The following is a 27,994-nucleotide window of genomic DNA, read 5'->3' as shown; positions in this document are numbered from 1 at the left end:
TATATCTTCAGTTGTAATGTTTTGACGATTTCACAACAAATAAAGTTAAAATTTTAAACACTTTTTTACTTGTTAAAAAAATAGCTAAGTAAATTATAGTACCAATACACAATGTAGTTCAAATCAAAAGTCTTTTTTTTTAGTTTACATTTATTTACTATTTGAAATGATAATTTTTTTCTCATTGACTTGTAAAATATGCGTGTTTAAATATAATATTTGGAATTGATTAAATAGAAATTAGAATCTTTTTTATGACTTCACTGAAATATATCATTACAAGAGAGTTTCTTAATTAACGTAATTTTGAGATTTCATTCTTATAAATTTTTCTCTTCCATTCTAAGGTCAGAGAATATTTTTAACGAAAAAGAAAACATTTAAATTTTTGAATTTGAGAAAAAAAATTGTTTAAAGTAGGTATTTAATATATTCGACATGATAATTGCGTCAAAAAAGAAACTGTTTAGTAGTATGTCATGGTATCATTGTTGATACTTATATTCTTTTAATAAAAAATCTTTATGATTTGTAAAAATTGTTAAGTTTGGATAACCTATATTAGTCCCAAATGCTGTTCGTAATTTTCAATTTTGAAGCGTTTTGTTCCTGTTCAACTTTTGAAAAATAAATAAATCTAAGCTGTTCAGACTACTTATTTCTTAATCTTTTTAAATCTCTGTTGTTCGGAATTTTGCATCTATATCCTTTCATTTTGAGAAAATATCCACTTATAATAATTAATACTCTCGTGCGCATGAGCAGAGAAATTTTTAATCCTTTTTTTTATAGTTTAAGTGAAAGTTTTCTGCACGCATGTGCCAAGTTACGGAAAAACTACTAAACAGAAGCCTAATAATATGATTAGAATACCGTAAATAGTTAATAGATAAAAATAAAAATAGATAATATAACTTCAATTTTTTTACTTGCTTACCAGAAAGAAAAAAATTACATAAATACATTATTGTCAGAATTTGAAACTCAAATTCGAACAATGAAAGATATATTGAAGCATTGTATGCATTCAGGCATCCCAATGACTATATTCGATTCCTATTGTCATAGTTGAGACGAAAAAAATATAAATAAATAAAAATTCCAAAATTCCTAAATTTATTTTTCAACAATAAAGTTTGTAAAAATATTTATGATAAAAATAACACATACATCGTAGTGAAAATAAGTTAAATTAATTTCTAAAATGCTTATTTTTGATAATAATTTTAAACATTTATACACTTTTTTTTCTGTAACAGCCTTTTCCCTTCTCCTAGACATTAAAACTACGCTTCGTAGATTCTTTTCCTAGACACTAAAACTACGCTTAATCGATTCTTCTTCTAGACATTAAAACTAAACTTCGTAGATTCTTCTCTTAGGCATTAAAACTACGCTTCGTAGATTCTTCTCCTAGACATTAAAACTACGCTTCGTGGAATCTTCTCCTAGGCATTAAAAATACACTTCGTAGATTCTTCTTCTAGACATTAAAACTACAGCTCTAGATATTAGCATACACTTCGTAGTAAAAATAAGCTAATTTCTAAAATGTTCTTTTTTCTTTAATAACAATTTCTAACTTTTATACGCTTTTCTGTTACAGCCTTTAAATTTGGATTTTTGCAATCACATCTAAAACTTTAAAATGAATTTAGAAAAAATCTATTTTCAAAACGAGAATAGCGTAATAGTTCGACGTGCAATTGTTTTAAAGGAAATTTTCTAAGATTTCAATTGTAATTTAAAACGTTTAGAACCTGTTTTTAGAAAAAAACTCGATATTTGATTGCTCTAAATTCAAAGTTTATAACAGAATTTTACTAAATGACCCTAATAGAATAGATAGTTATTTGATTTAAATTAATTTCTTTAATTGTTTCTGATGACCTTAAGTATTCGTTACAATTGCTTGCCCAATTACAGGTGACTTGCGGCAGCCATTTCAAAAAAAAAAAAAAAAAAAAAACTCTAACTGAATTGGTTGCAATCCCAACTGTAAATAAAAAAAAAAGATGACTAATTTTTTTTTTGATAAAATTAAAGACATATTTGAAATATTTAACTTCTTTTCAAAATGCGAAATTTATAAAATTGCTTAATATCAAAATCTGTAGGCTTCATGGAACAAATTTGAAGAAAAGAAGCAACTTGTTATTTGATTTTTTTTTCTAGAGAAAACTAGATCCCAAATTTAAAGAGTAGTAGCCTTTTTCATAATAAGAGTTGCAGAAAAATTTGATGTCGAAAAATATATAGGTTTAATGGCGCAAAATGCTAAGTTCTAAAAAAATTAAATGAAAAATAAGACTTGGTATTTGACTGATTTTCCTTAGAAGATTCAAGCTATATAGAAATTATTAAATGTCAGAAAACATAATTTTTCAGCGCAAAATTGAAAATAAACAAAAAAAACTATTGTTTGACTGATTTATCGATGGAAAATTAAAGTTAAAATAAAAAGTTTATGGCATCATTTAACAAAAAGACATAAGTAAAAATTATTTATATTTAAAAAGTTGTGTGTTTTGAGGAGCAAATTTGTAAAATTGACTCCTGACTGTTCTTACAATAGTTAAAACTTCATCTTCCCTTTCATCAAGAGCCTCAAAATTAAATAAAAATTTCGTAAAAAAAAATTAAAAGATAATTTGTCTCGTTTCTTTACAATTTGCGAACGTCTCAGGAATCAATATTTAGATCAATGCAAATGAAAAATACTTCCAAGACTGTTTGACTGTCTTTTTATTAAGGAAGCCATTTAAATAGTCTTAGAAAGAAACCCGTGTAAATCTATCGGTAAAATCAGACTCTGTTTTTTACAATTCCTTAACATTTACCAAATAATTGCACAATATTTATTTAAATCAAATTAAGTTTTGTTTACATTTAAATAACTTCTTAGATTCATATGTAATTCTTAGTTGAAGTTTATATATATAAATTAATAAATCACTGAAGTTTAAAGCTTATGAAGGGGAATTACTAGTTAAAAAACTAAACATTGTTCTGTAATACTTTTTTCAAAAGTTGGAGACTGAGAGTTGTATGTTAACCATGGAAGAATGCAATTAAAGAAAAAAATTCTATGTTCAACAAAGCTACATTGGTTAGAAATATGTTATTTATTTTTTTAATCAAATTGGTTTTCAGCTTCAGTGTTTGTGAATAAGAAAAACGTTTTTGGAAAAAAGGCCGTTTAAAGCTTACGAAATCTAATTATAATCTAATAATAAGAACAAAGTTCGGCTAAATAATTATTATTTATTTTAAATATAGTTTAATATGTTTCAGATATTATTGATAACACTAGAAATCGCGAGAGAAAATTAATAATAGAAATTTTACTTAAAAATTAAAATTCATTAATGATTTAGTAAGTTATAAGTAAATTTACAATATATTCTTTTGCGAAGCTTGATATATGAAGGAATCTCGATGCACAAAATCACAAATGACGAAATTGTGATATGCATAGGATACGATTTAGATTCATAATAAATTCATCTTAGAATTGATATCTACAGCTTTCACACCGAAAAAAATTCTGTTAAAATTACCGCATTGTAATATAATGATATTTTGGAAGAAAAAAAATAAAACTGGTTAATAAAAACAAAAAGTACGGTATTTAAGCCCTTCATATGGTAATTTTTTCGTTCATATCATAACTGTCAAGCAGAAATTCTGGTTTTGAGAATTATAGTTCTTATTACCACTTACTTATTATAAATTGCAAAATTGAAATGATAAATTTACCGATTAAATGGTTTTTATGCCCTTCCCTTAGGTAAGGTGATAAAGTTATCAAATTTTATCACTTATACCAAATTTCATCACATATTATTTAACAACGTTTTGTTGTTAATTTTATCAAAATCATGTTTCCAAAGCACTTCGGTTAAAATTACCAAGCTTAGGTACACTGTATATTTTACCATATTCTTTTTAGTTTTGAGTACACTTTTTTTAAGTGTTAAAATAACTCTGGTGCAGGATATACAGGGCCAATCATAGAATTTCTTGCAGACGTCCATAAATTTTTTATTTTATGTATATTCTATCTAGAGTTTTTAATCCAATGCATTTAAGCAGTGTTAAGCGCCTAAAGAATAATGAGAAAAAATCAACAGTAGCGTACTAATTCCATTATAACGGAATGCACTTGATTATAATATCATATAAGGCTGTTTTTTCATGTAGAATTCTTTTTCGTTTCAGATAATACGCGGCTTCAGACGGTCTTATCCAAAAATTATTCTAACATGGATTGGCGTGATTCTATCCTGTGGTCTTTTATTAGCAGTATTGTCTTGGAGGCGGCGTATTTTTATGAAATTTACTCATAAAAGATGCTCTTTGGCCACTGCTGAAAAAGTTTTACTTATAGTAAGAATTGCTGTTGATAATTATATTATTGCATTTCAATTTAATTCCCTCATTATTTCTAAAGATTATGAAGTTGGGCTTCAAGAAGTTTAGGTATTTTTATGCTACTTTTTACATTTTGTTTAAGACTTAACATTAGAAATGTAAACAATTGCATGATTGACTGGAGAGAAAGAATTGAGATTATGTAAACTTATGTCACTTTTTAATGACATTAGTTAAAGTTTTTATTAGTATTTCACTCACTTATAGTTATACTTTTTAGTATTTTATTTTAGTACTTATTAAATCTTATTATTATGTTTATTAAGTCACTGTGAAGAATTCTCGATCAAATTACTATAAAATTGTGCCAGCAAGTAGGGTGCCGTTTCCTTTTTACCGTACAATTTTACAGAACAAAAAATCTGATTCACCGTAATTTCGAAAGTAATATTTATTGTACAATCACTGAATCTTTTTGTAGTTAAGTAATCATTACTGTAAAATATACGAAATAAAATTTTACGGTAAAAAAGTACCGCGCGTTTCGTTACAGTTAATGTCTGTTAAAAAGTATAAGCGGCAGAAATGCAACTGTAAAGTTGAAGTTTAACGTGCTGAAAAGGCCAGTTATGTTTTTGAGATAAACACGTACTTCTTTTTGAAATTCCAATTTGACCAAAAGTTATTGTAATTAAGTGCATTTTTATGAATTTTTTCTCTCACTTTTTTGCTTTTATCTATATTTGTTTTGCTGTGCAAAATCTCTAAGACTTAAAAAAACTTGGAGTTTCGAATGTATGTTCGTTGTAGTGAAATATACAAAGAGTTTGATGAAATTAAAAAAAAAAGGGGGGGGTATAATTGGGCTATAATTGAATAAAAAAATAATTCCCAGCTAATTCTAATCCCACCATTAGCTAGTTAATACGAATTCTGCATCCGGTTTGTAATGACCACAGTGCTAACGTAAAACATTCTCAGTGGTTGACGGATCATGGGTTAGAGCCCCCTTCCCGTCAAGCTAACTGTGGGAGGTTTGTGTGGTTTTGTTCTTCATGTTACGCAAATGCGAATAAATAGTGATTATATTGTCGAAAGAGGTTATCATTTTAAATTGCTAATAAGTAATATTATATCTCCTATATGACTTCTTATTGCGTGCACATTCCGTATTTTTAAGTTTCAATATTTTTTTTCAAGTACAGCTGATTATTTTCGAAATATACGCAATCGCTCATTTTGTTATGATTAACATAATAACAAAATGTTCTGACATAAAATTATAACAATAATTGATTTTATAAACGAAATGATTTAAGCAAAATATCGAAAAAAAATGAATGAAAGATCATCAAAAGGGTTGGTGTGGGGAATGAGCAGGGGGAGAAATGTCCTAGTCAACAAAAAAGAAAAGAAAAAAAAGGGAAATTATCTAGTTAATAATATACGTAACAGAGAAAAATTTTGGAGGGTTAAGAAATTAAAATAAAGTTAAAATTTTCTGAAACCTTAATATGATTCCAAGTTGAACCTTATTATCGTACATATTAAATTTGAGCACATGATAAACAGACGCATGGTTCAAATTAATACCTTATTAAAGATGAACCAAATTTTCTCAGAGCGTAATTGGTTTTATGTAACAGCATACCTCATTTGTGTTCTCTTTGGCTTAATACTGTAACAGCATAATGTTTTTTTTGGCAGGATTGCTACAATCAACAATTTGTGGAGAAAGTAGAAAGACCCACTGATAGTACCTTATCTTCAAAGCAATACACTTACTTTTTCAACAAAAAGATCAAATATATATGGGATCAACAACAGGTCAAGTTCTATAAAGTAAGGTTAGTGAAACATCTTTAATTTTTCTTTTTTGTTTCAAATAAATTTAGGTAGCACTGAAAATTAGGTAACTAAACTACAAACTGTTATTTTTTTAATAAACCAGCAAATTAAGATATTTAAAAATTGAGTTATTAACTTCGCGCTTAATTATATTTTCAGCTACTTTTTTGTTCTACCATATAACTAATTTATTGACTAATACATTAAGATGTTTAATATTTCAGCTTTTAATTTTCGAACTTAATTATGTTTTCAGCTGCCTTGTTCTACCAGATAACTAATTTAGAGACTAGTATATTAAGATGTTTTATAATTCAGCTTTTAATATTTAACTTAATTATATTTTCAGCTGCTTTGTTCTACCAGATAACTAATTTATTGACCAATATATTAAGATGTTTAATATTTCAGCTTTTAATTTTCGAACTTAATTATGTTTTCAGCTGCTCTGTTCTACCAGGTAACTAGATTATAGACTAATATATTAAAAAGTTTTATAATTCAGCTTTTAATTTCTCAAGTCATTATATTTTCAGCTGCTTTGTTCATCCTGATAATTAATTTACAAACTAATGTATTTAGATATTTAATAATTCTGCTCTTAATTACTCAATTAATTGCATTTTCAACTACTCCATTCGTAGGGGAGAGTGGTGTCAATTGTAACATTTTTTACTTAACTATTTTTAACTAACAAAAAATCCAATATATTATTAGTATTAATTGACAGACGAGTAAAGTAGACTATCCTCTACTAGAAAAAAAATTAAATAACTGATTTTAAATATTATTATATTAGTTATTAACAATTTTTGACAGTCGTGCACTTGNTCATCCTGATAATTAATTTACAAACTAATGTATTTAGATATTTAATAATTCTGCTCTTAATTACTCAATTAATTGCATTTTCAACTACTCCATTCCTACTGAAAGGAGGAAGAACTCATTAAATAACCTCTCAATCATCTTTAAGGAATTTTCACAAATAAACTGTTTGGAGACAATGTGGGCCAGAGGCCCAGGATTTGAATCCCAGGTATCGATAGGTACGAATTTGGTATTCTGCCAGTACCAAACACAGTGCTGGTGCAAAATATCCCAAGTTTCGTAAACGGATCATGGGTTTTCCTTCTTTGTGCAACGCAAATAAGGATTACGGTAATCAAAAAGCATTCTACTAAGGCTAGTTTGTCCTAATGCTTGACCCAAAAATACTCTTGGATCGAGTACTTTTCAATAATATTACATTAATTCTATTCTCAAAACATACTTTATAATACTCTATTTTCCTATAATTTTCAATTGTCAAAGCTTATTAAGTAAAAAAAAAAGAAATCTAGAAAACGAAAATGTTCAAGTATAAAATTTATTAACCGATCCCATCCCCACTCCACCTGTTTCGGTTTGTATGAAGAAAAAAAAACTAGCCAATCTTTGAATCGATGATATAGCAATTACCTCAGAAACCTTAACAAACTACAAAAATAGCCATGTATCATAAATCAGATTTCAATTTGATCTGAATTCGATCATCAGAAACTGAAGATCTTGTTTAACATTCATAATTTTCCCCAGAAGATACAAATCAAAATTAAAATGGTAGAAACGGAAAAAATTGTCTCAGAAACCTTAACTAACTACAAAAATAACCAACGATGCATCATAAATCAGATTTTAATTAGGTCTGAATTCGATCATCATAGAAGAGCTGAAGATCTTGTTTAACATTCATAATTTTCCCCAGAAGATATAAATCAAAATTAAAATAATAGAAACGAAAAAAATGCAGAGTTATATTTGTTTAAGAAAAGAATTAATAAATGTTTATCCAAATCATGTCTGAAAGTACTTAATGCATAATTGGTTGGATTTCTTTAATGAAATAAAGATCTCCAAATATTTAAAACCTAAAGATGGCTAAAGGAATTCACTGACTAAGCAACTGATATTGCTTGAAGAGCATTGTTATATTTCTAAAAAAAAAGCTTTTAAAATCTTATATTGTATTTAAAGTTTTTGATGTTTATTAAATAAAAGAGAGCAGGGAACGCAGCCGGTTAAGAAACCGCTTTGGGGGTCCCACTGGTGGGGGGTTGGAGATCGCGAGTTCGATTCGGATAGCCATCTAAACAACCGAAGTGTAGGAGCAGAAAAGAGCAGGTTTGATCTGTTGTGGCTGAGGGTTTTCTCGTTAATCGTAGTATGGAAGTATATAGAGAGAGGGGTACAAGCTCAGGCGCTGTCCACGTCGTCAGAACGTGGTCAAATTTACGTGACACTCCTATCATGGTTGTTAAAATATAGACATTGAAATGGGCTAGGTGTCTGGTCATGGCTGGGTGATGTGCTTATTTAATAATGATAAAGAAAAAACAATAAGAGAAATTATTTTTAGAAACTTATGTGTCTAAATAATTATTTTCAGTGGTCTCCAGATAAAAAATTGTGCCAGTTTTCATAAACTTGCTGATGGCTTACACACAACTGAAGCAGTATTTCGATTGCAACATTACGGACGAAATTCTATCTTCGTAGAAGTACAACCAGTTCTCAAATTAGTTTTAAGAGAGGTAAACACAGATTAAAATCATTTTTTCTTCTTCATATCTTGGAATGTTTGTTTACTTTAAATACATAGTTTCAAATTACCATTTAAGTATCACATCAACACAAAAAAAAAGCAGTTGCTACATAAAGAAATTGGTCCTGTTCTGCCACATTTAGGCACATTGAAAACTTAAATGTATAATGAAAAATAGTAAAACAATTTTGACATTTGATTGTGGATATTAATGAACTATTGTTAAAAAATGTCACTAGAACACATAAAATGTAAATTTATTGTTTGTTCTATGAATTTATGAGCTATGCAATATTTGAATTGGAACACACAATACCGATCATGCCTTGCTTTAATCATTAATAATAATCTTAAAATTCTGCAGTGAAGCAAAGGGAAACAAATAAGTTTCAAAGAGAAACAAATATGTATGAAGAAGAAACAAGATGCATCAAGAAAGTAAATATTTTTCCGTGAAAGTGAATTATTACACAAGTCAAACAGCTGAGAGAGTTACAATATTTTCACACTCATATTTATGCTGCATTCCTACTTAAACAAAAATTTCACTTTCTTTATTTTAATAGAAATATTTAATATTTTAAAACAGTTAAAATATTAAGAATTGTATTGATACTGAAAGCTTTCGCAAATTACATAGTCTATTTCAATATAAAATTTATAGAGACTTATAACAACTTTAGTGGTGCCCAACCTTTATTTTGTTTCATAGCATTTAATAACTTAAAATTTTTTCTGTGAGCCACAGATATATTTTGCTTTTAATATTTCAAATAAAAAGATATTTTTGAATTAGTTGTAAAAATTATATGTACTATTTTTCAATATTAAATGAAAACAAATTTAAAAGTTTCGTATAGATCACAGAACTACTAAGTCAGAAGAATTTTTTTTTTCAGAATAAGTAAATTATATAATATTTGAAACGAGTTACAGTTTCGGCAACGTGGATATAGCGTCATTTTTCGAAAATCGGCTTCTGTCTATGTAGAATTCTTCCCAAATAACTTACATGTTCTGCATATATAGCGAATTTCCCAGAAAGATAAAATCAACGAATGTTTCAATGAAGGTAAAACTATAAATTTTCCTATAGTACATTTCTTAGAAGTTCAGAAACGAAGGTCCACACATGTGGATCGAGGTAATGAAAATGTTAAGCTTTGAACATGGTCTTTCAAAATTTTATCATAAATTTGAGCAAGTTAAATCTAAGAATTTAAAATGCGTTTGGATGTAATTAGATGGATCTAGTGTTTTTACTTTATCTTTAACCATTGTAAGTACTGGTAAATAATTCTGAGAAGGATATTGCTTTTCATGTTGCAGTTCTGACAACATCTTTATCTTTCTCTCTCAAAAAAAGAAAAATATTTTTTGAGATAAGAACTTTATAGTGGTGATACATTATTTTCGTGAGTAATTTTTTGTTTACAAAACCTATTACTATAGCTAAGGAATGACCGCGAATATTTGTTTTATGACGAAAGATATTGAAAGACTGAAAGAGACATACCCACAATCGGGCATTTTTTATCCTCAGTTTTTGATATGAATTGATTCAATGTGTGAGTAATTCTTTAATTCGTTGTCATTTCGAAAAAACTGGGTGATAAAGGAAAAATAAAATAATATGAGTAGCGCATGATTTACAACATTCTTTAAAAGTTAATCATTGACAGAAGACATTTTTTTCACAATTTTTTTAAATAACATGATAACCTTAAGCAGTACAGAAGGGAAGTACAGTAAAACCTGTTTTTGTGCGGTCCTTTTTTATGCGATTTTGTTTTTGTGCGATTTCTTTTGTGCGATTTTTTTTATGCGGTATATGAATCTTAGCGGCGTTAGCACCAGTTTAATGTTCCTATCAATGTACATATACATGTTGTGGACGAACTCTGATTACGTGTTCTCCTTGACAATGATGTATCTGGATGTGCGATGCTCTGCTCATTTATTTTAAACAGTCTCCTGACAAGGCAGAGTCAGTAACGTGCATGCGTGGGTCACTCTGAAATTTTTGAGATAGAACTAGATTTTTAAAGTTACACTTACAAAATTTTAGGTGTGTTCAGAGTAGTCTCCTCGATTAGCAGCAAACTATTTAACGTATAATTTGAAAACTTCTCCATGTATATGCACAATGAAGAATTAAATATTTTTACAATTTCTTTTGGTCTAATTTAATTATTTAATTTAATTGAAAGCATTCTCTCATCAATTTCATAAATCATTGATGTATTTTCTAATTCCGACTTTTTTTATGCGGTCCCTATCCACCGGATAAAATTTTTTTTAGATAGTATGTCGTACAGAGTTGTTTATTATATGTAAGAATTTATAAAATTTCCGAATACTTTTTTGTACGATTTCTTTTATGCGGTCCCTATCCACAACACAAAAACAGGTTTTACTGTACTCTAATTCCCTTCCAGGTTCCAGAGCTTCTTGAATAATTTAATTCGTTTAAAATTATTTCCGAGTAATAACACAACTTTAATAGAAAAGTATGATTCCTTACGAAGTATGATATAGCATAAATGTATGCCATAGAATAAAAACATGAACTGTAAAAAAGTGTGAAAAAATAATAAAAGAGCACAAGCAACGAAAACGCAAAAAAAAAACCAATGAGCATAAAAATTAGGTTTAATTTAAAAAAAAAAGAAAAAACCTGATACATCAATAGGTAGAGATGAGTGTTGTGCCTTGAATCAGTGTCAGCATTTGTGGCATTTTGTGGTAATACAGAAAATTAGTTCCACACTTTTCCTTATCTTAAATTTATTATTTTTAATAAATACAAAAAATAATTAGATGAATGAAAATAAGAGTTAGTATAGTAATCATAAATAAAAAAGTAAAATGCTTTTTTCTGATTTCCCCCCCTCTTCGTTTTTCCAATGTCATACAACCAATGTTTACAACCATTTTCGTTTAGAAAAACAAAGACAAAAATAACTACGATATTAGAAAAGGAGTAACTGTTATTTGGTTCGAAGAACCCCTACTTCTATCCAAGTAAATTGTAAAAATAAATAGCATATGTAATAAAATATAATTGTTTTATTTGTACCAAAAATCTTCTTAAAATTTATTAATTCTATCAGATTAATCTTAGATTGAGAAAAAAAGTATGTTAAAAACTACTGGAATGTGGTAAAGTTAACCTTGTTTCTGGCTCTATGGGAGTATTAAAAAGTTTGGTAATTTTCCCCGAAGCACTTTGGCAATGTTTTTAGTAAAATTAACAATAAACTACAGTTTTATAATGTGTGATAAAATTCGAAAAACGTGGCAAACTTTGATAGTTTTATCATAATACATTAGAGCATGGTATTAAAAATATTTATAGGGTAAAATTTGCTTTTCAGTTTTGTATTTTGTACTAAATGTGTGGTAATGGGAACTATAGTATAGAACCAAAATTTCTGGTAAGCCGTTACCATTTGAACAAAAAAGTAGCTAAATGAATTTTTTGAATACCGTATATTTTAATTTTTGTTACCAAATTATATATATTTTTTTATTAGGAATGTTATTACCATACAATACGGTGACTTTACCAGAAATTTTTACCAAACCTTTTACCAGAACAGAAGTATTTCTACTGTGTAAAAGCACGACGAAAATAAATAAAATAATATCTACTATAATAAATTTAATATAGATTACAATATTTATATTTTTTTTCCAGATCAGGAGCCCATTTTATATTTATCAAATGTTTATTGTTGTTGTGTGGATGATTCAAGTTTATTATCAATTCGCTTTATGTATCGTTTTGTTGTCCATCATTTCTATCACGGCAACGGTATGGGAAACAAGAAAGGTAAATTAATTCATGATTAGTTAAAAAGGACTAAACTATTTAAACATTTTGAACATATTCAGTTAATTTCATTTCTTAATCTCTTTACATGTTTCAGCAAAGTAGAGCTCTGAAGGAAGCTGTTCGAACTGATGCTATTGTGACACTTTTACGTGATGGGAAAGGTATGGGAATTATGGTAAAAAGTGTAAATTTGTTGTATTGTTAAAACACCAATTATTATTTTCCACGTTAAACATTATCATTGGCGTATCATACACAGTACGAAATTTCGGATCAAATTACTGCAAAAAGTGCCAGCACACACAAGGCCGGTACTTTTTATCGTAAAGTCCATTTTCACCGAAACTGAACAATAATACGATAAACATCTTACTTAACAATAATACGATAAACAGTAATTTTTACAATAATATTTATTGTAAAATCACTGAACCATTGTAAAAATTAATTTTCAGAGTAATATTTATTGTAGAATCACTAAACTACCGTAGTTAAAAAAATATAACTGTAAAAATTACGGTATAATATTTTACGGTAAAAATGAATTTCAAGGTAAAAAGGATTTTACGGATGATTAAGCCAAAGTGCTGGTACATTATACCGGGGTCTGATCTTAGTAGTACCTTATACCGTTGCTTAATTATTACTGTGAAATCCATTTTCACCGAAACATCTTATAGAACAAAATTCCAACAAACCGTAATTTTGACAGTAATATTTATTGTAAAATTACTATATCTCTGTAGTTAAATAAATATTACTGTAAAAATTACGGCATAATATTTTAGTGTAAAAATAGATTTACGGTAAAAAGGATTTTACGGATGATTCACCCATAGAGCTGGTACCTTATACTGTAGTTTGATCCAGAATTTTTTAGAATTTTTTGTAGTATTTTTGTATGGCGAAAAATTGTTCTTGTCTGAGTCCCAAGTAATTATATTTAAAAATATTTAACTTCTCGAAACGCTGACCAGTTTCTCAAGCAACGGGGTTTTGTAAAATCCTACTACCACAGCATATATTATATTAGGTATACTATATTAGGTATATTAATAGACTAGGTACCTATTACCTCAATACCAATAGTACCTGTTATCACAATTCATTAAGCATCATTGGCGCCTATAAAAGTTTGGGATTTATTTAAAGGGAGAATAAGTAAATTAATCTTTTATGATGTTCTAATTAAGTTTCCGCTGCTTATAAACTATTTTTAAAGCTATAGCGATAAAAAAAAACATTTGTAAACTCTTCTTATAGCTTATGCTTATAACTTTTTTAAATACTCTTGTAATTCTATAACTACTTCATAGATTTGCAGAAATAATGTGACAGTAAAATTTTCAATTGAAAAATGAATTATTTTTAATTATTATTTAAATATTAATTTCTATTGTAATAAATGATGGTCAAATTGCTAAGATGGGCTCGGGGCCAATGAACGTTATTGAATGAAAATCGAATTAAAGTTTTTGAACACATGAAAAGTTGCTAGGGAAGATGTAAATAATGATTTACATTTATCTTTAAATTTTAATTTATAATAATTATAACGTATAGTATTTATAATTTTCAGAAGTTCAAAAATCCTCAGATGAGTTGGTACCGGGAGATGTTATAGTACTTCCAGAGACGCAATTCATTATGGTGTGTGATGCAGTGCTTCTCTCTGGAAATTGTGTCGTTAATGAAAGCATGCTAACAGGTAATTTATTTTCCTAAATATGATAAAATGATATTAAACATCAAATTTAAATGAGTTAGTTAAAAACCCAGTTATGCAATTATCTGTTAGGAATTATTCAATTATTACAATTATTTGTTATTGAAATCTTCAAGAATGATTTAAAATATTACGAAAACATTTTAAATCATTCTTGAAAGATTCCGGTCTGCGTAAGTTCATTTGAATTCGCTACTCGCTTTATAATTTTTGTTTTGTGTTTTGTTCTGTATTTTCTTTAAATTTTAATTTTTTTTTCTTGATATGTTTTATTTCGTATATATTTTTTACTTAAAGTGCACTATTTTCATTTTAATTTTTCTAGTGTTCCTCACACTGATATATTTTGCTTTGGCTATATTGATACAATATTAGAAAGCACTCGTTTTTGCGGATATAAATCGTCTGAGCTGATGAAGAGATTTTATCTTTTCTTTATTTTATTTTCTGGATTATTAATATTCTTTTGAAATAAATAAAATCATTGAAATATTTTTAAAAATATTTTATTTTAATAATTTTTTTCTTTTTAAAAAACATCTTTCGGTATAATTTAATGCGATATTTCTGAATAAAGAACAATGCTTTAAGGAAACTTTAAGGCATTTCTCAAGTTGGAATGGAGTAGTAGAAAAAAGCATTTGCTGGTAAAGGCATTCTGTAAACACAACTTCTTATGGAGATGCTAAAATAGATATAGGATGATGTTAGCAAAACACTTGCCGTTCGAGGGCATCCAAGCGACATTACGACTAGAAAATAAAAGTCTTTTTTTTCTAGTTATGAAAACTAAACACTTTTGTGTTGACTGTATGCTATTGTGTATTTATTTATAGTAACCCTAGCAACAAGTAAACATAGCAGCGATTTTACCTTTGGCCCCAGTCGGGCTCAATATGAGTCCTATATGAACATGCACTGAGGGACCAGCATTGGGATGTTCAGATTTTTTAATAATTGTCCAAGAATGACCTATATCAGGTCTACATTCGCCAATATAGAACCTATATTGGCTAAATAATGGATATGAAATATTGGGAGAATCTGACGATTATATATAGGATCGATATTGGTAGTAAAGTGGCTGTAAAATATTAGGTGAATCGAAAAATTCTACATAGGGTCAATATCGAAAAAATAACGGTCTTTTGAACCCTCACTGAGCCAAGATTCATGAATATTGGCCCAATGATGGCCCAAGTTATTTTGCTGCTAGGGAATAGTTAAAGCTAATCATTCATACTTGATGAAATTTTAAAATCGACCGAAGGTGATCGCACCTTTTACCACACTTAAAAAAAAAACTTGAAAATTAAGCTTGTTTTGATGTGCATGTTATAGGAGAGAGCACGCCCATCACTAAAGTGCCCATAGCAAACGACATCAGTTCTCACTACGACACGGCCAATAACAAGAGAAACACTTTATTTTGTGGGACTGAGGTTTTGCATAGCAGAAATGTGGATGGCTCTGGTATAAAAGCTATTGTGTACCGTACTGGTAAGTGATTATTAATGTGACAAAATTTTTATTTCATTTAATTCACTTGATTTCAAGTGTGAGAAATGTAAGCTTTGCAAAAATGTTTTTTATTGTTTTTAATTTACGTTATAGCACGTTAATTTACGTTAACTTCAAATAGTTTTTTTTTTAATGAAATCATTAAGTTACACTAAAAGCAATACAGAAAGATAAACAACAACTTTATTCAATAAATAAGGAAAGTAAAATACAAATATGTTAAAAAAATTTATGATAAAAAAATAAGTAAAAAAATAGTTCAGGTGAGAAAAAAAATGAAATGCAATCGTGTTTTATCTAATAAATAGTGAAAAATCGAAGTAAAAAAATTAAAAATGTTAACTACAATAATAATGCACTTAAAATATGTAAAATACCAATAGAATGCAAAACATGATTTTAAAAAGAGTAGAAAAAACAATTAATACTTAAGGCATATATTTTCAGACGAAAAAATATGAGAGAAAAATAAAAATCTTACAAAAATTGTAATTGCTAAAATTTCAATTTTATTTTGTGGAAATCCAGGGGGAAAATTATGCAAAATCTTTGGATAAATACAGAATAAAGAAAAAACATCTGATTTGGTAAAATTTCACCATTACAGATGATTATGCTGTAATTTAAATATTGTATTTTTCACATAAAATAGAAACTTGATAATGTATAAATTTTATTTTCAACTAAAATTATGAAGTTAGAAAAAGTCGACATACCTTGAGCTTTAAAAAATAGACGCCCGTTTTCAAGACTCAGACGTGAATGAGAAAAATAAAGCAGATTTGAAACAGAAAATGTGTAATTGTCAACAAAAAAGGAAAATAAAAGTCTTTTTATGATGACTTAATGGTTTGAAAAATGAGTTTTGTATAATCAAGTATATTTATCCGTTTCAGTTTCTTGGGACTATTCAAAGATAATATATTCATATTAATTTTTCCTGAAATAATTGCATTTAAATATTACTTTTAGGTTTTTCTACTGCAAAAGGGGAGCTTGTTCGAGCTATTCTCTTTCCTAAGCCTGTTAACTTTAAACTTTATACTGAATTATTCAAATGCATGATCATTTTCTTCGTTCTTGGTAAGAATCAAATGTTATCAAAATTTTACTTTAATTTGTTAATCAAATCTCTGAAATCTTACAAGATATTTTCTTCTTTTTAAGGTATTCCACCAATCATTTACACTTCCATTATATGGGTTCATCTCGGAGTAAGTACTAGAAACATGATTCATTTCATTTCAAATTTTTTTGTTTTCGACTTCAGAAGATAAGTCAAGAACTTATGTTTAAACCCCATGAATAAAAAAAAAATCATTTTGAGTTCTTCCAAGTGCTTTTTTAGCTCAGTTAATACAATGCAATGTATTTTAAAAATAAGTTGAAAGCCTTGATTTAATTTTATTAAGCAAAAAATTTTTTTTATGAACCCATTTTCGGCCCAAGATGCGCAAAAGCACCACTTCAGTTAATATTTTTTATTGGCATTGTGTTTCCTCAATTTTATTTTTCAAATATTTTCAAGAGTTGGAAAAACTTCGGTAACAGTTTCAGTTTGAAAGTTTTCAAACTACTCTAGTTTTTTTAAAACTTGAAACGGTTATGTTTATGGGATATTTATGCTGCGTATGGAATGAGTGCCATGGTTGGCATTCCAAGTTTGAAAATGGAATGTTTGAGTTCAAAGACGTATTTTATTCTGGTCGTCCAGTTGTGTTCGAGGAAGAGCCTTCATACCATTTTTTGCATGAATCTTCGCATCAAAAAGCAAGGAAATTGATAGAGAAAATGTAATATTCCTACACTTTGAGCTCCATAAAAAGGTTGAAAAAAAATCCGGAACTTAGTTGCCAATCCTTGCTTAACTGTTTTATTGAACTTTGCTGTTCTTTGTTGAACTTTGTTCTTATAATGTCGAGGAAAAGCGTGTTATGTATTGGCATTAAGTTCAAATTCATGCAAATAAGACAAAATATGTATGAAACGTACAGGACAAAGTTTTTGCTGGAGTCTTTGATGTTTACATATTTATGTGAACATCAAATTTATGTGAAGATTCGTGATGGCTCTGGGGATAGAGAGTTTGCCTTTCATTGAGGAGAACAGGGTTTGAATACCAGCGATTATTGGTCGATACGAATTCCGCATCCAGCTTGCTTCGACCACAGTGCTGACGTAAAATATCTTCAGTGGTAGACGGACCATGGGCCAGAGTCCCCATCCAGTCAGGCTAACCGAGGAAGGGATTCATGGTTTTCCTCTCCGTGAAACTCAAATGCGGGTTAGTTCCATAAAAAAAAAGACTTCCACGAAGGCAAACTTCTCCCAATCCAGGAGTTCCATTGTCTTCCGGATTGGGTTCAAAATTACAAGGTTACGTAGTTGAACACTAGTTGTCGTAAACCCCAAAATCGGGTCGGCTGCTCAACGACGGTTATAAAATAAAATAAAATAAAAATATTTATGCAAAACCCTAATGTATAATTATTAAATATGTTTTACACACATATTTCTTTCATATTTCAAGGCTTATACTAGAGACACTATCATCATTGTTGTGGATGTACTTACATTCCTTGTACCACCTGTTTTGCCAGCTGTACTTACAAGTATCAATGCACATGCTCAAAGAAGATTAAGAAAACACGGCATCTATTGTCTGAACTCTCGCTACATCAATTTCTGTGGGGGCTTGGACGTCGTATGCTTTGATAAGGTAGTTATTATTATTATATATATTTTAGGTAGTTATAATTAGTATCTATCATTGTTAAGGCTACACGTCATTATTCTCAAAAATGCTTGTATTAAATAATGAATAATCTATGAACCGTAAGGGACAAACCATGTAGTTATGAGAATTACCGTAAAAGTGGAAAAAAGGTTCATGTCCTCAGAACTGATTTTCTGTAGCTGTAGTTTATTTGCGTCGCACGAGAGCTACACAATGGGCTATTGGCGACGGTCTGGGAAACATCCTTGAGGACGATCCGAAGACATGCCATCACAATTTTGATCCTCTGCAGAGGGGCTGACACCCCTCTTCGGTAGCCCAACGACTTGCGCACGAAGTAGAGCACTTTATGGTAGAACAGTTTAACGAGGACCGATACCATACACTCTCGGTTCCTTGGTAGACTGATCCAAGTGGCCACCCACCCACACACTGACCGCACAGCAGTACTGCTTGACTTCGGTGTTCTACTAGGAACCATGTCTTAATGATCAGCCAACAGCGGGACCAGAACTGATTTAAGTTGAGTAAATAGCAAAAGTATAAACAGAACCTGAATCTGTGAGAGAAAGCGCTTGATTTTTCTCAGCTAAAATGATCGTCTAATTACTTTATAAGGCATTAGCTACAATGCCTTTTACTCAAGTGAAGAAAAAGGGATTTAAAAAAAATACTAATTAAATGGGATTCAGAGGAAGAATTTTGAATAAAATGTCAAACTTAATTTAGTTAACTTTAAAAATTATTGTCAATAAATATTTTCCGTCCCCTTCCCACAAAAAAATCTATATAGCACTCATCAAGTTGCAATTGAACAACATGTTTTATTTTTTAAGACTTATTATTTCAAGTATTGCTTATCAAGTATTGCTTATTCTAAAACATTTTAGTTTTTAACGAATCCTTTTCAAGAATGTTAAAATTTTGATAAATGCTTTTCCAGAACATTTTAAATTCTATATAAATTGAATTTTAGTATTTTAATTCATTTCATCCATAATTTTTCTAGACTGGAACTCTCACAGAAGATAGTTTAGATATTTCTGGAGTTGTACCAATTGATGATGGCAGGTAAATTTTGTTTCGAATTTAATTGAATCTGAAACTGACAATAAAAAGAACCAAACTTGCAAGCAGTGCAAAATATTGAGAAATGTGCATAATTTTACCCCATTTTTAAGTAAAAATACTTTATAACACAGCTTTATGACATTTGTTAAAAATTCATTCGTTTTGCAAAAATTTACTTAATTTATCTTTATGAATAAATATTTCCAAAATAGGTAACTTATTTAACGCCATCAATTCAATTAAGATCGATTAACTTTCTACAATAATGTACCCATTTCTTCTGTAAAGAGAAAAATAAACTGATGGTTATTGCTAAACAAACAAACAAAAAACTAATGCTTGTTACTTGTTTTTATTTTTATTAAAAAATTCGTATAAAAATAAGTTTTTAAATATTTAGAAACGCAAGAACTTTTAGTTTAAACTTTGACTATTAAACTTTTTTTAAACAACATTTAAATTTATATTACTAATGGATTTCTTATGGCATTTAATTAATTGATTAAAAATTTTCATAAAAAAAATATGTAAACGCAAACAACTAACTCGTTAGATTTCATAACTCAATTTAAGCATCAAGTTCTTTATTAGTACTGTAAATGAACAAACAGCAATAATTAAATGCTGAAATTAGCTGAAATTGAATTCTGTCATGAATAACTATTTTAAAAAAAATTTCTATTGAATGCTGTGCTACTCACAAAAAGTGATTTTGCTTAAAAAAATATATGTATATATATCTATATATATATATACATATATATATTATTTTTGATAAAAAATGGGGTAGTTCAAAATGCGATAGTATTATATTATTCTTTAATTATTGCTTTTCCTTAAACTTGAATTTTGTTCATGGGCTTTAAAATATAAATTTTAGGCTTTTTACATTCTTGCGTGCAAAAAATTATAATCCAATATTTTAAAGTTAGTGTTTTGTTTGTAAGATATAAAATATCGCATTTTATTTCATTTGCATGAAATTCTGCCTCGTGGTATTTTATTTATGCCAGATTGCCCCGTAATAATTTGATTGAACGAGATTCTGCCTCAAGGTAGTTAGAACGAGATTCTGCCTCAAGGTAGTTAGAACGAGATTCTATCTCAGGGTAGTTAGAACGAGATTCTGCCTCAAGGTAATTAGAACGAGATTCAGCCTCAAGGTAGTTAGAACGAGATTCTGCCTTAAGGTAGTTAGAACGAGATTCTGTCTCAGGGTAGTTAAAACGAGATTCTACCTCAGGGTAGTTAGAACGAGATTCTACCTCAGGGAAGTTAGAACGAGATTCTGCCTCAAGGTAGTCAGAACGAGATTCTGCCTCGAGGTAGTCAGAACGAGATTCTGCCTCGAGGTAGTTAGAATGAGATTATGTCCCATTATATTTTTTATGAGTGAGATTCTGTCACGTAGTATATTGCTCTGTTCTGCTCAATGATATTTTGTTGAGTGATAGATCTGAAAATTTAGTTTTTCAGTAAGTAGCCAGTGACCAGTAGACTCTGATGACTTATTAGTCACCTTTTCCTCAAACTTAATGATTCAGTGCCTGATATTGATGATCATTTTCATTTAATAGCCACTTTGCCAACTTTTTCTTATTCTTGTATTAAATTTCATTTAAAAAGAAAAATTAATATTAGACATAATCTACGGCTATAAAAAGTAACTAATAAGAATAAAAATGCTATTAATGTGTGCCAAAATTTAGCGAAAACATACTGACGGAATTTTTAAAATTATTTGGGAAGGTAAAATGCATTTAATGTATACATTACAACTTTTAAATATGTGAATTGTTAAAGAACTCTCTTTCAACGTGAATTTTTTTACCACAAATTGATGGATTCTGAAGGATCAAAATTTTGAGTTGAGACATTGAACAGTTTAATGAAAATTGTGTTTGCCAGTTACTTTCTGCATTGCTGTACTTTTATCATTGAACAATTTTCTTAAAAAAGAGGATAGTTGTTTATTAAGATTAAGTCGTAACTTTTTCTTGTTCACTCTCCGCGTGGTGGATGGAGAATGGTTATTTTCAGGTCTATTGAGTGATATCCCCGATAGTTTGACTCAATAAATTTTTCCTCTTCTTTTATGTTTTGAGTAATGATAATTTTAAAAAAAATATACTCTAGTAATATTATTTAAACGTTTTGCTGGGTAGAAACGCAATCGTGGAGCAACACAATATCACATACATACATATACATATCCCTCTTCACTCCGAATTGGAGCATAGGGCTTCTATCATAGCTTTCCATCTCGCTCTATTTGCAGCTAGATATTGCCTCTATTGTTTACAATTCGTTTACAGTCGTCCTGCTCCAAGTATTTTTAGGACTTCCTCTTTTTCTATTTCCCATAGGATTCCAATAAAAAAAACATGTTTTACCTTGAATTTTTCAAGTTTACGTAGAATATGTCCCATCCATTTTCACTTACGTTTTTTTAATTTCCAGATCAATTCGTTTCCGTTTTGCTTTTCTGAAGATTTCTGCATTGCAAATTTTATGGAACCACTTGATACGCAATATTCTTCTTAAACAAATGCTAATAAATACTTGAAGCCTTTCATGCTATTTTTTATCGCAGTACCATGTCTTGAATCCATATAGTAAGACAGATTTAACATTAGCATTGAGAATTCTAACTTTTGGTTGGTTGTTTCCAATGCCATTCACCCCACGGTCAAGCCTGCTTGGTGAAACCGAGCAAATTTAAGGCAGAGTGTCCGTTTCTTGTTTTTCAGTGGCGTCATCTATGGCCAAGAATACGACTCCTGCCACACCCGTTTTATAGGGTGGACCAATTCATACATCCATTCATTCATCCACCGATCGTAATTTCAACCTGAATCAGAGAACGATCTATCTCCAATGTTAGAATTTGTTATGTTTTTTTTTTTCAAATTTATTGAGAATAACGTAACTACTTAAAACAATATCACAGCTAATCTAAAGAACATTTTATTCAAATGCCAATGCACTGACAAGTTTCATCAAAATTTGTAGGTTTGAAAGAGCGGTCAAGCATTTAAATCATTTGCCCAACAGTCCGTTGATGAAGGCTATGGCCACCTGTCATTCTCTATCGAAAGTCAATGGAAAACTTCTTGGTCATACAGTGGATGTTAAAATATTTGAAGCTATAGGGTGGGTGAGTATCTAATATTATTTAACGCAAAATATGAAATGATTTTAATATAAACTACTAATTGATAACTAAAAATTTGGTTTATTCAAAGAAATATTGCAGTGTGATTGTGTCAAGGAAAAAGATTTTACTTCCCTCATAGACATAGTACTTTAGTTTTGTAATATTAAGTATAGCCCAAAACAAAAAGTGAAAAACTAATAACTTTAGAAGTGAATAGTTTCTTTAGAATTATGTAGCGATAAAAAGGAGTTTTGCAGAAAATTAGAAAAAATTGGATTCTTTGACAAACCCGTTGGTTCACAAAAGTTATACTTGCCAATTAAAGTTATATTGCAGGTATGATTATGTCAAGGAAAACGATTTTACTCCACTCATAAACATAATACTTTAGTTTTATAATATTAAACATAGCCCAAAACAAAAAGTGAAAGAATAATAACTTTAGAAGGGAATACTTCTATTAGAATAATGTAGCGATAAAATGAAGTTTTATAGAAAATTAGAAAAAAATTGGATTCTTTGACAAACCAGTTGGTTCACAAAAGTTATACTTGCCATAAATGTATGAAGTAACAAAGACAAAAAAAAACTATGAAAACGGGAATATACTAGCAAAACAACTCTCCATTCTTAATAAGAAACATGTCTCAAAATAATCTTGCATTGCAAAAAGTTTTAAAAATCGTAAATTGTTCACTTTTATATTTGCAACACTTTTGCTAATGACTTTGCATGTTTTGGTCAAATGTATTTTGCTTCTTACCATAACTTATAATATGGCATATCTGGATATTTTCAAACACTGTATGTGTAAATGTATATGTTTATTGTATATTTAAATACTGTATATCTGTAACTGATGAACAAGTTTTGATGTGATTAAGTTTTAAAAGAACACATATTGCAAAAAAGAAATATATATATAAAAAATTCGCAATATGTCCAATATTAGCTGAAATTATGCTGTCACATTTGCATAATTCAGATTAAAAAATTTTGTTCTAAAATTTTTTTGTAAATATTTCATGATGTCTACTGGTTTTTTAAAAAATGACGTTTTATAAAGGGAATCCGTGAATTAAGTCTTGAGTGAATCTTGCAGAGCAAAAATTATTTTAAAAAATATCTTAAATTGCCCACTCTTATTTTGTCAATACATTTTGCACTGAAATTCGTTTGTTTCGGACTAATAAACTGTGTATCAAAATCTTTCAGCAAATTTTTCTTGTTATATATAGATACTTTCCAACCAAATTTTGCTCACTTTTTAATGTAAATTAAGTTTTATATAAATTCCATTTTTCAAGAAATTATAAAAAATTATCAAAGTGTCCACACTTGTATTTAGCAATGCATTACTCTGAATTTCGTTTGTTTTGGACTAAACAACTCTGCTTCTAAATCTTTCTATAAATATTTCACGCCTTACATAGATATTTTTAAACAAATTGACGCTCGTTTTTTATAGTAAATTAAGTTTTATGAAAATTCCGTTTTCAAAAAATTATAAAAAAATTCTCAAATTGTCCAACCTTATATTAGCAATGCATTTGCTCAGAATTTCGCTTGTTTTGGGGTAAACAACTCTGTTTCAAAATCTTTCTATGAATATTTCTTGTTATATATAGGTATTTTCCAACAATTTGAAGCTCATTTTTTACTGTAAATCAACTCTTTTTTCTAAAAAATTATAAAAAATTTTCAAATTATCTACTATATCTCTACATCTAATCTACTATATCTAATTATCCACATTTGCTCTGAAATTCATTTGTTTTGGAATAGACAACTCAGTTCTATAATCTTTCAAAATATATTTCTTGCTATATATAGGTAAGAAGAAAATAAATTGACTATCGTTTTTTAATGTGAACTAATTTTTATAAAAATTCAACTTTGCTAAAAATTATAGGAAATTCTCAAAGTTGCCATCCTTATATTAGCAATACATTTTCCCTGAATTCCGCTTGTTTTGGACTAGTCAAACTCTGTTTCAAAATGTTTCTATGAATATTTCGTGCCATACATAGGGATTATTCAACAAATTGACGCTTTTTGTATTCTTCTTACATTTTTTACCCTTTGATGTTTACAAACCTAACATAACTATGTGATATCAGATTAGTTAACTTCCTCCGTAAGAAGAAAAAGGAAACCATCTCCCATTTTTTCCACACTTTATAATTATGTGCCTTCTGTTGATCAAGTATCCTCAGTGTCTTCTTGTTGTCCTTTCTTGACAGTATACTTGGTAAATCAACATTCAGTATTATCTATAACCTCAAAAGCTATCACACACAATTAGAGTCGAGTGTTTTTTTACTGCTGTTCTAACATCTCTTGCAAAAATTTAAGATGTTTTCGAGGTTGTTTTGAGATGTTAGGGTTTATTTGAGTTTTGTTTGAAATTGACTTCAAAAACAATCTTTAAATACACACTTGAGGTTGTGTTAAGGTTTATGAAATTCTACCTTAGAGCAACTATCTGAGAGAAGTTGTTTTTGAGGTGTGCACATGTTATCTTTTCTACACTTCAAGCAAGTAAGTTTGCTTGAGATGTGAATAATTTCACCACATTTGAGCTAAATATTTTGCTGAGCTATATTATGAGATTGATTTTATGAGGTGTAAAGGAGGTTGAAATTGAGGTTTATTGATGAGGTTATTTTTGGTGCAAAACATAACCTCATTTTCTACCTCAGGTGTACTTTTTACACCTGTTTTCCTCAAAATACCTCTTTTTTGTAAGGGATTAAATATGCATATTTGTTTACATTAATAATTTCACTCAGACGGCAATCCGAATATTTTTTATATAAATGGTCATTATAATAATTACTCTGGCTGTTCTTTTATCACTTGAGTATCTTTAAGTTTTATCAATTGATAAAGTACTCAATGATTTCATCATCTCAATTAACTTTGTTAGAAATATCTTTAGATAAACTAATAAAAAAACTACTATTATAGTATCAACAATTAATAATTAATAACGTTATTGAAAATTATAGTGAAATTGTGTGAATATTGAATCAATGAATAGCTCATACCTATTGCTTGAAAATCTCGCAAGTATAATTTATAACGCTTTGCTTATTTTTTGGAGACTAAGGCACATAATACGCGAAGAAAAAAAATTCTGGAAAAATTATGGCACTGTTTGATTAAGACTTCTAGTAAAAAGCCCCATTATTCTGGTAATAACACCAAAACAAAAAATTATTTTAACTATTCATATAGTAATGGATCACTGGTAATTCTGATTTTCAAAATTATAGTTCTTATTAATAAAAATACAAAACTGAAGAGTAAATTTAACCGAATAAATGGTTTTCATGCCATTATCTAATTACCAAATTTGACCACATTTACGAAATTTTAAGATAGTAATTCTGTTATAAAAGAATATTTTGTTGTTAATTTTACCAAAATCATTACCAAAGGTCTTCAGTAAAAATTGATATTTTTGCTATTCTGATAAAACCAGAAACATGGTAATTTTTTTAAATCACATTTTGGTAGTTATAATATACTTTTTTTCTCAGTGTATGAAGATATACTTTCTCAATCAGTAATTTATTAATCAAAATCATCATAAGATTGTAAAGATTCCTCAAAAATATAACTAAAAGTGTTTTCTTGATATGTAGACATCAATTATAGCCATGTTAAATTTGAAATTTGAATAAACTAACAGGCACTGAAAATTTTGATTGGCAATATAATAGGTATTTATGTGGATTATTTTTTTTTTTCATTTTAGGATTTGGAAGAGCCTGATTTTGGTGATCAAGTACCGTTTGAAAGAGTGCCTCCGCGAATAGTTTATCCTCAACCTACCGAAACTTCACCATATCAGGTAAAATGTAGACGTTTTCATCAAAATTTGAATGCACTCTTATGTACTGAACATTACTCACTTATTCAACTTAAATTTAGCAAGCTAAGAGATTTTAAGGATAGAAAATAGTAAAGGATGGAAACATTAAATATTTCTAGGCAGCTATATAAAGTATAGAATCGGCAAACTAAAGTTATTACCCCCAATATGGTGACTATTTCTACTTTTATTTAAACCAAAAAAAAAATTCTGCAAGCGATTACAAGCACATATTAGTAATAGTTAAGAAATGTTCGGTTTCCTGAGCAAACCAGAAAATTTCTTCACGTCATATGCTTCAAATATTATAAAAAATATTTACATAATTCTGAAAATAATGATGCCGTTAACTGAGAAGGCAGTAAACGATGTTTAAAAAATAATTGTCATTCACAGTCACAACGTGACGAGTTAAACTGACAGAAGTCCGGGAAAATAGTTTATTTGTGACTAAATCAAAGCTTAACCCTGTCCCGCCCCCGTCAGAGGGCATCCGGAGAATACTGTAGACTCTAAGTGCACGTATGTGACCTCTCAGTAAAAAAAAAGGAGGATTCAAAAAGGTAGGCTTGGTGGAGATTCATGACAACACCAGAAGGCCTCAAAGAATTTAATGAAATCTTAAAATTAACAATAGTAGTTACTAAGAAAATAGAATTTAGGAGTTTGAGTGCTTAAACATAATGGGCGAGGCATCAAAAAAAAATTGAACAAAGGTAAACATATTGTGATGATGAAAAATATCAGAATTTGCCCAAAAGCCCATGAAAATGGATACAATTTCAAAAACAAGAGTTACGGCGAGGCAGCCGTAAAGAAAAATCCTCAAACAAGAGGAAACTCAAAACATGAATAATTAGAAAAATTTACAAAATTTTGAACAATAAATAAATCGAAAATCATTTTTAAGGAACACAAATACAGTATTTGCGAAGGTTACAAGATAAAATAAATAAATAAGTAAATAAATAAATAAATATATAAAGTAATATTAATTTTGAAATAATATTAAAAATACTATTAGCATACAGAAAATTATTTGTGACTAAATAGAAAACATTTTTTATTATTACTCCAGTTATCAATTCCAACTCCAGTTATCAATTATCAAAGCTTGTTATTAATTTTGAAACTTGGCGAAATAAAATTTTGTTTCCTAAGCAGAAGATAGCAAACAGTGCATTTCTATCTTCTTTCGTTTTTTTTAATTGATTTAACAAATGATTACTTTACTATCTTCGTTGAGATAGTAATTCTT

At 28.8% G+C, this 27,994-nt stretch overlaps 1 protein-coding gene across 1 annotated transcript in view; it reads left to right on the top strand.

Annotated features, from left to right (window-relative positions):
* Positions 1–27,994, top strand: part of LOC107443403 (polyamine-transporting ATPase 13A3) — a 70,852-nt gene that overhangs the window by 20,539 nt on the left and 22,319 nt on the right. Inside the window, exons 3-15 of the mRNA XM_016057250.4 lie at positions 4,222–4,389; positions 6,082–6,221; positions 8,651–8,795; positions 12,507–12,641; positions 12,739–12,805; positions 14,224–14,352; positions 15,712–15,870; positions 16,864–16,974; positions 17,059–17,105; positions 18,422–18,610; positions 19,638–19,699; positions 22,712–22,856; positions 26,620–26,715. Of these exons, the coding sequence (XP_015912736.2) occupies positions 4,222–4,389; positions 6,082–6,221; positions 8,651–8,795; positions 12,507–12,641; positions 12,739–12,805; positions 14,224–14,352; positions 15,712–15,870; positions 16,864–16,974; positions 17,059–17,105; positions 18,422–18,610; positions 19,638–19,699; positions 22,712–22,856; positions 26,620–26,715 (1,593 nt within the window). The remainder of the gene's footprint in view (positions 1–4,221; positions 4,390–6,081; positions 6,222–8,650; positions 8,796–12,506; positions 12,642–12,738; positions 12,806–14,223; positions 14,353–15,711; positions 15,871–16,863; positions 16,975–17,058; positions 17,106–18,421; positions 18,611–19,637; positions 19,700–22,711; positions 22,857–26,619; positions 26,716–27,994) is intronic.

The sequence above is a fragment of the Parasteatoda tepidariorum genome, chromosome 4, assembly GCF_043381705.1.
Source record: "Parasteatoda tepidariorum isolate YZ-2023 chromosome 4, CAS_Ptep_4.0, whole genome shotgun sequence".
Classification (NCBI taxonomy): Eukaryota; Metazoa; Arthropoda; class Arachnida; order Araneae; family Theridiidae; genus Parasteatoda; species Parasteatoda tepidariorum.
The sequence above is the reverse complement of the archived record's forward strand: the minus strand, read 5'-3'. Positions and strand labels throughout refer to the sequence as shown.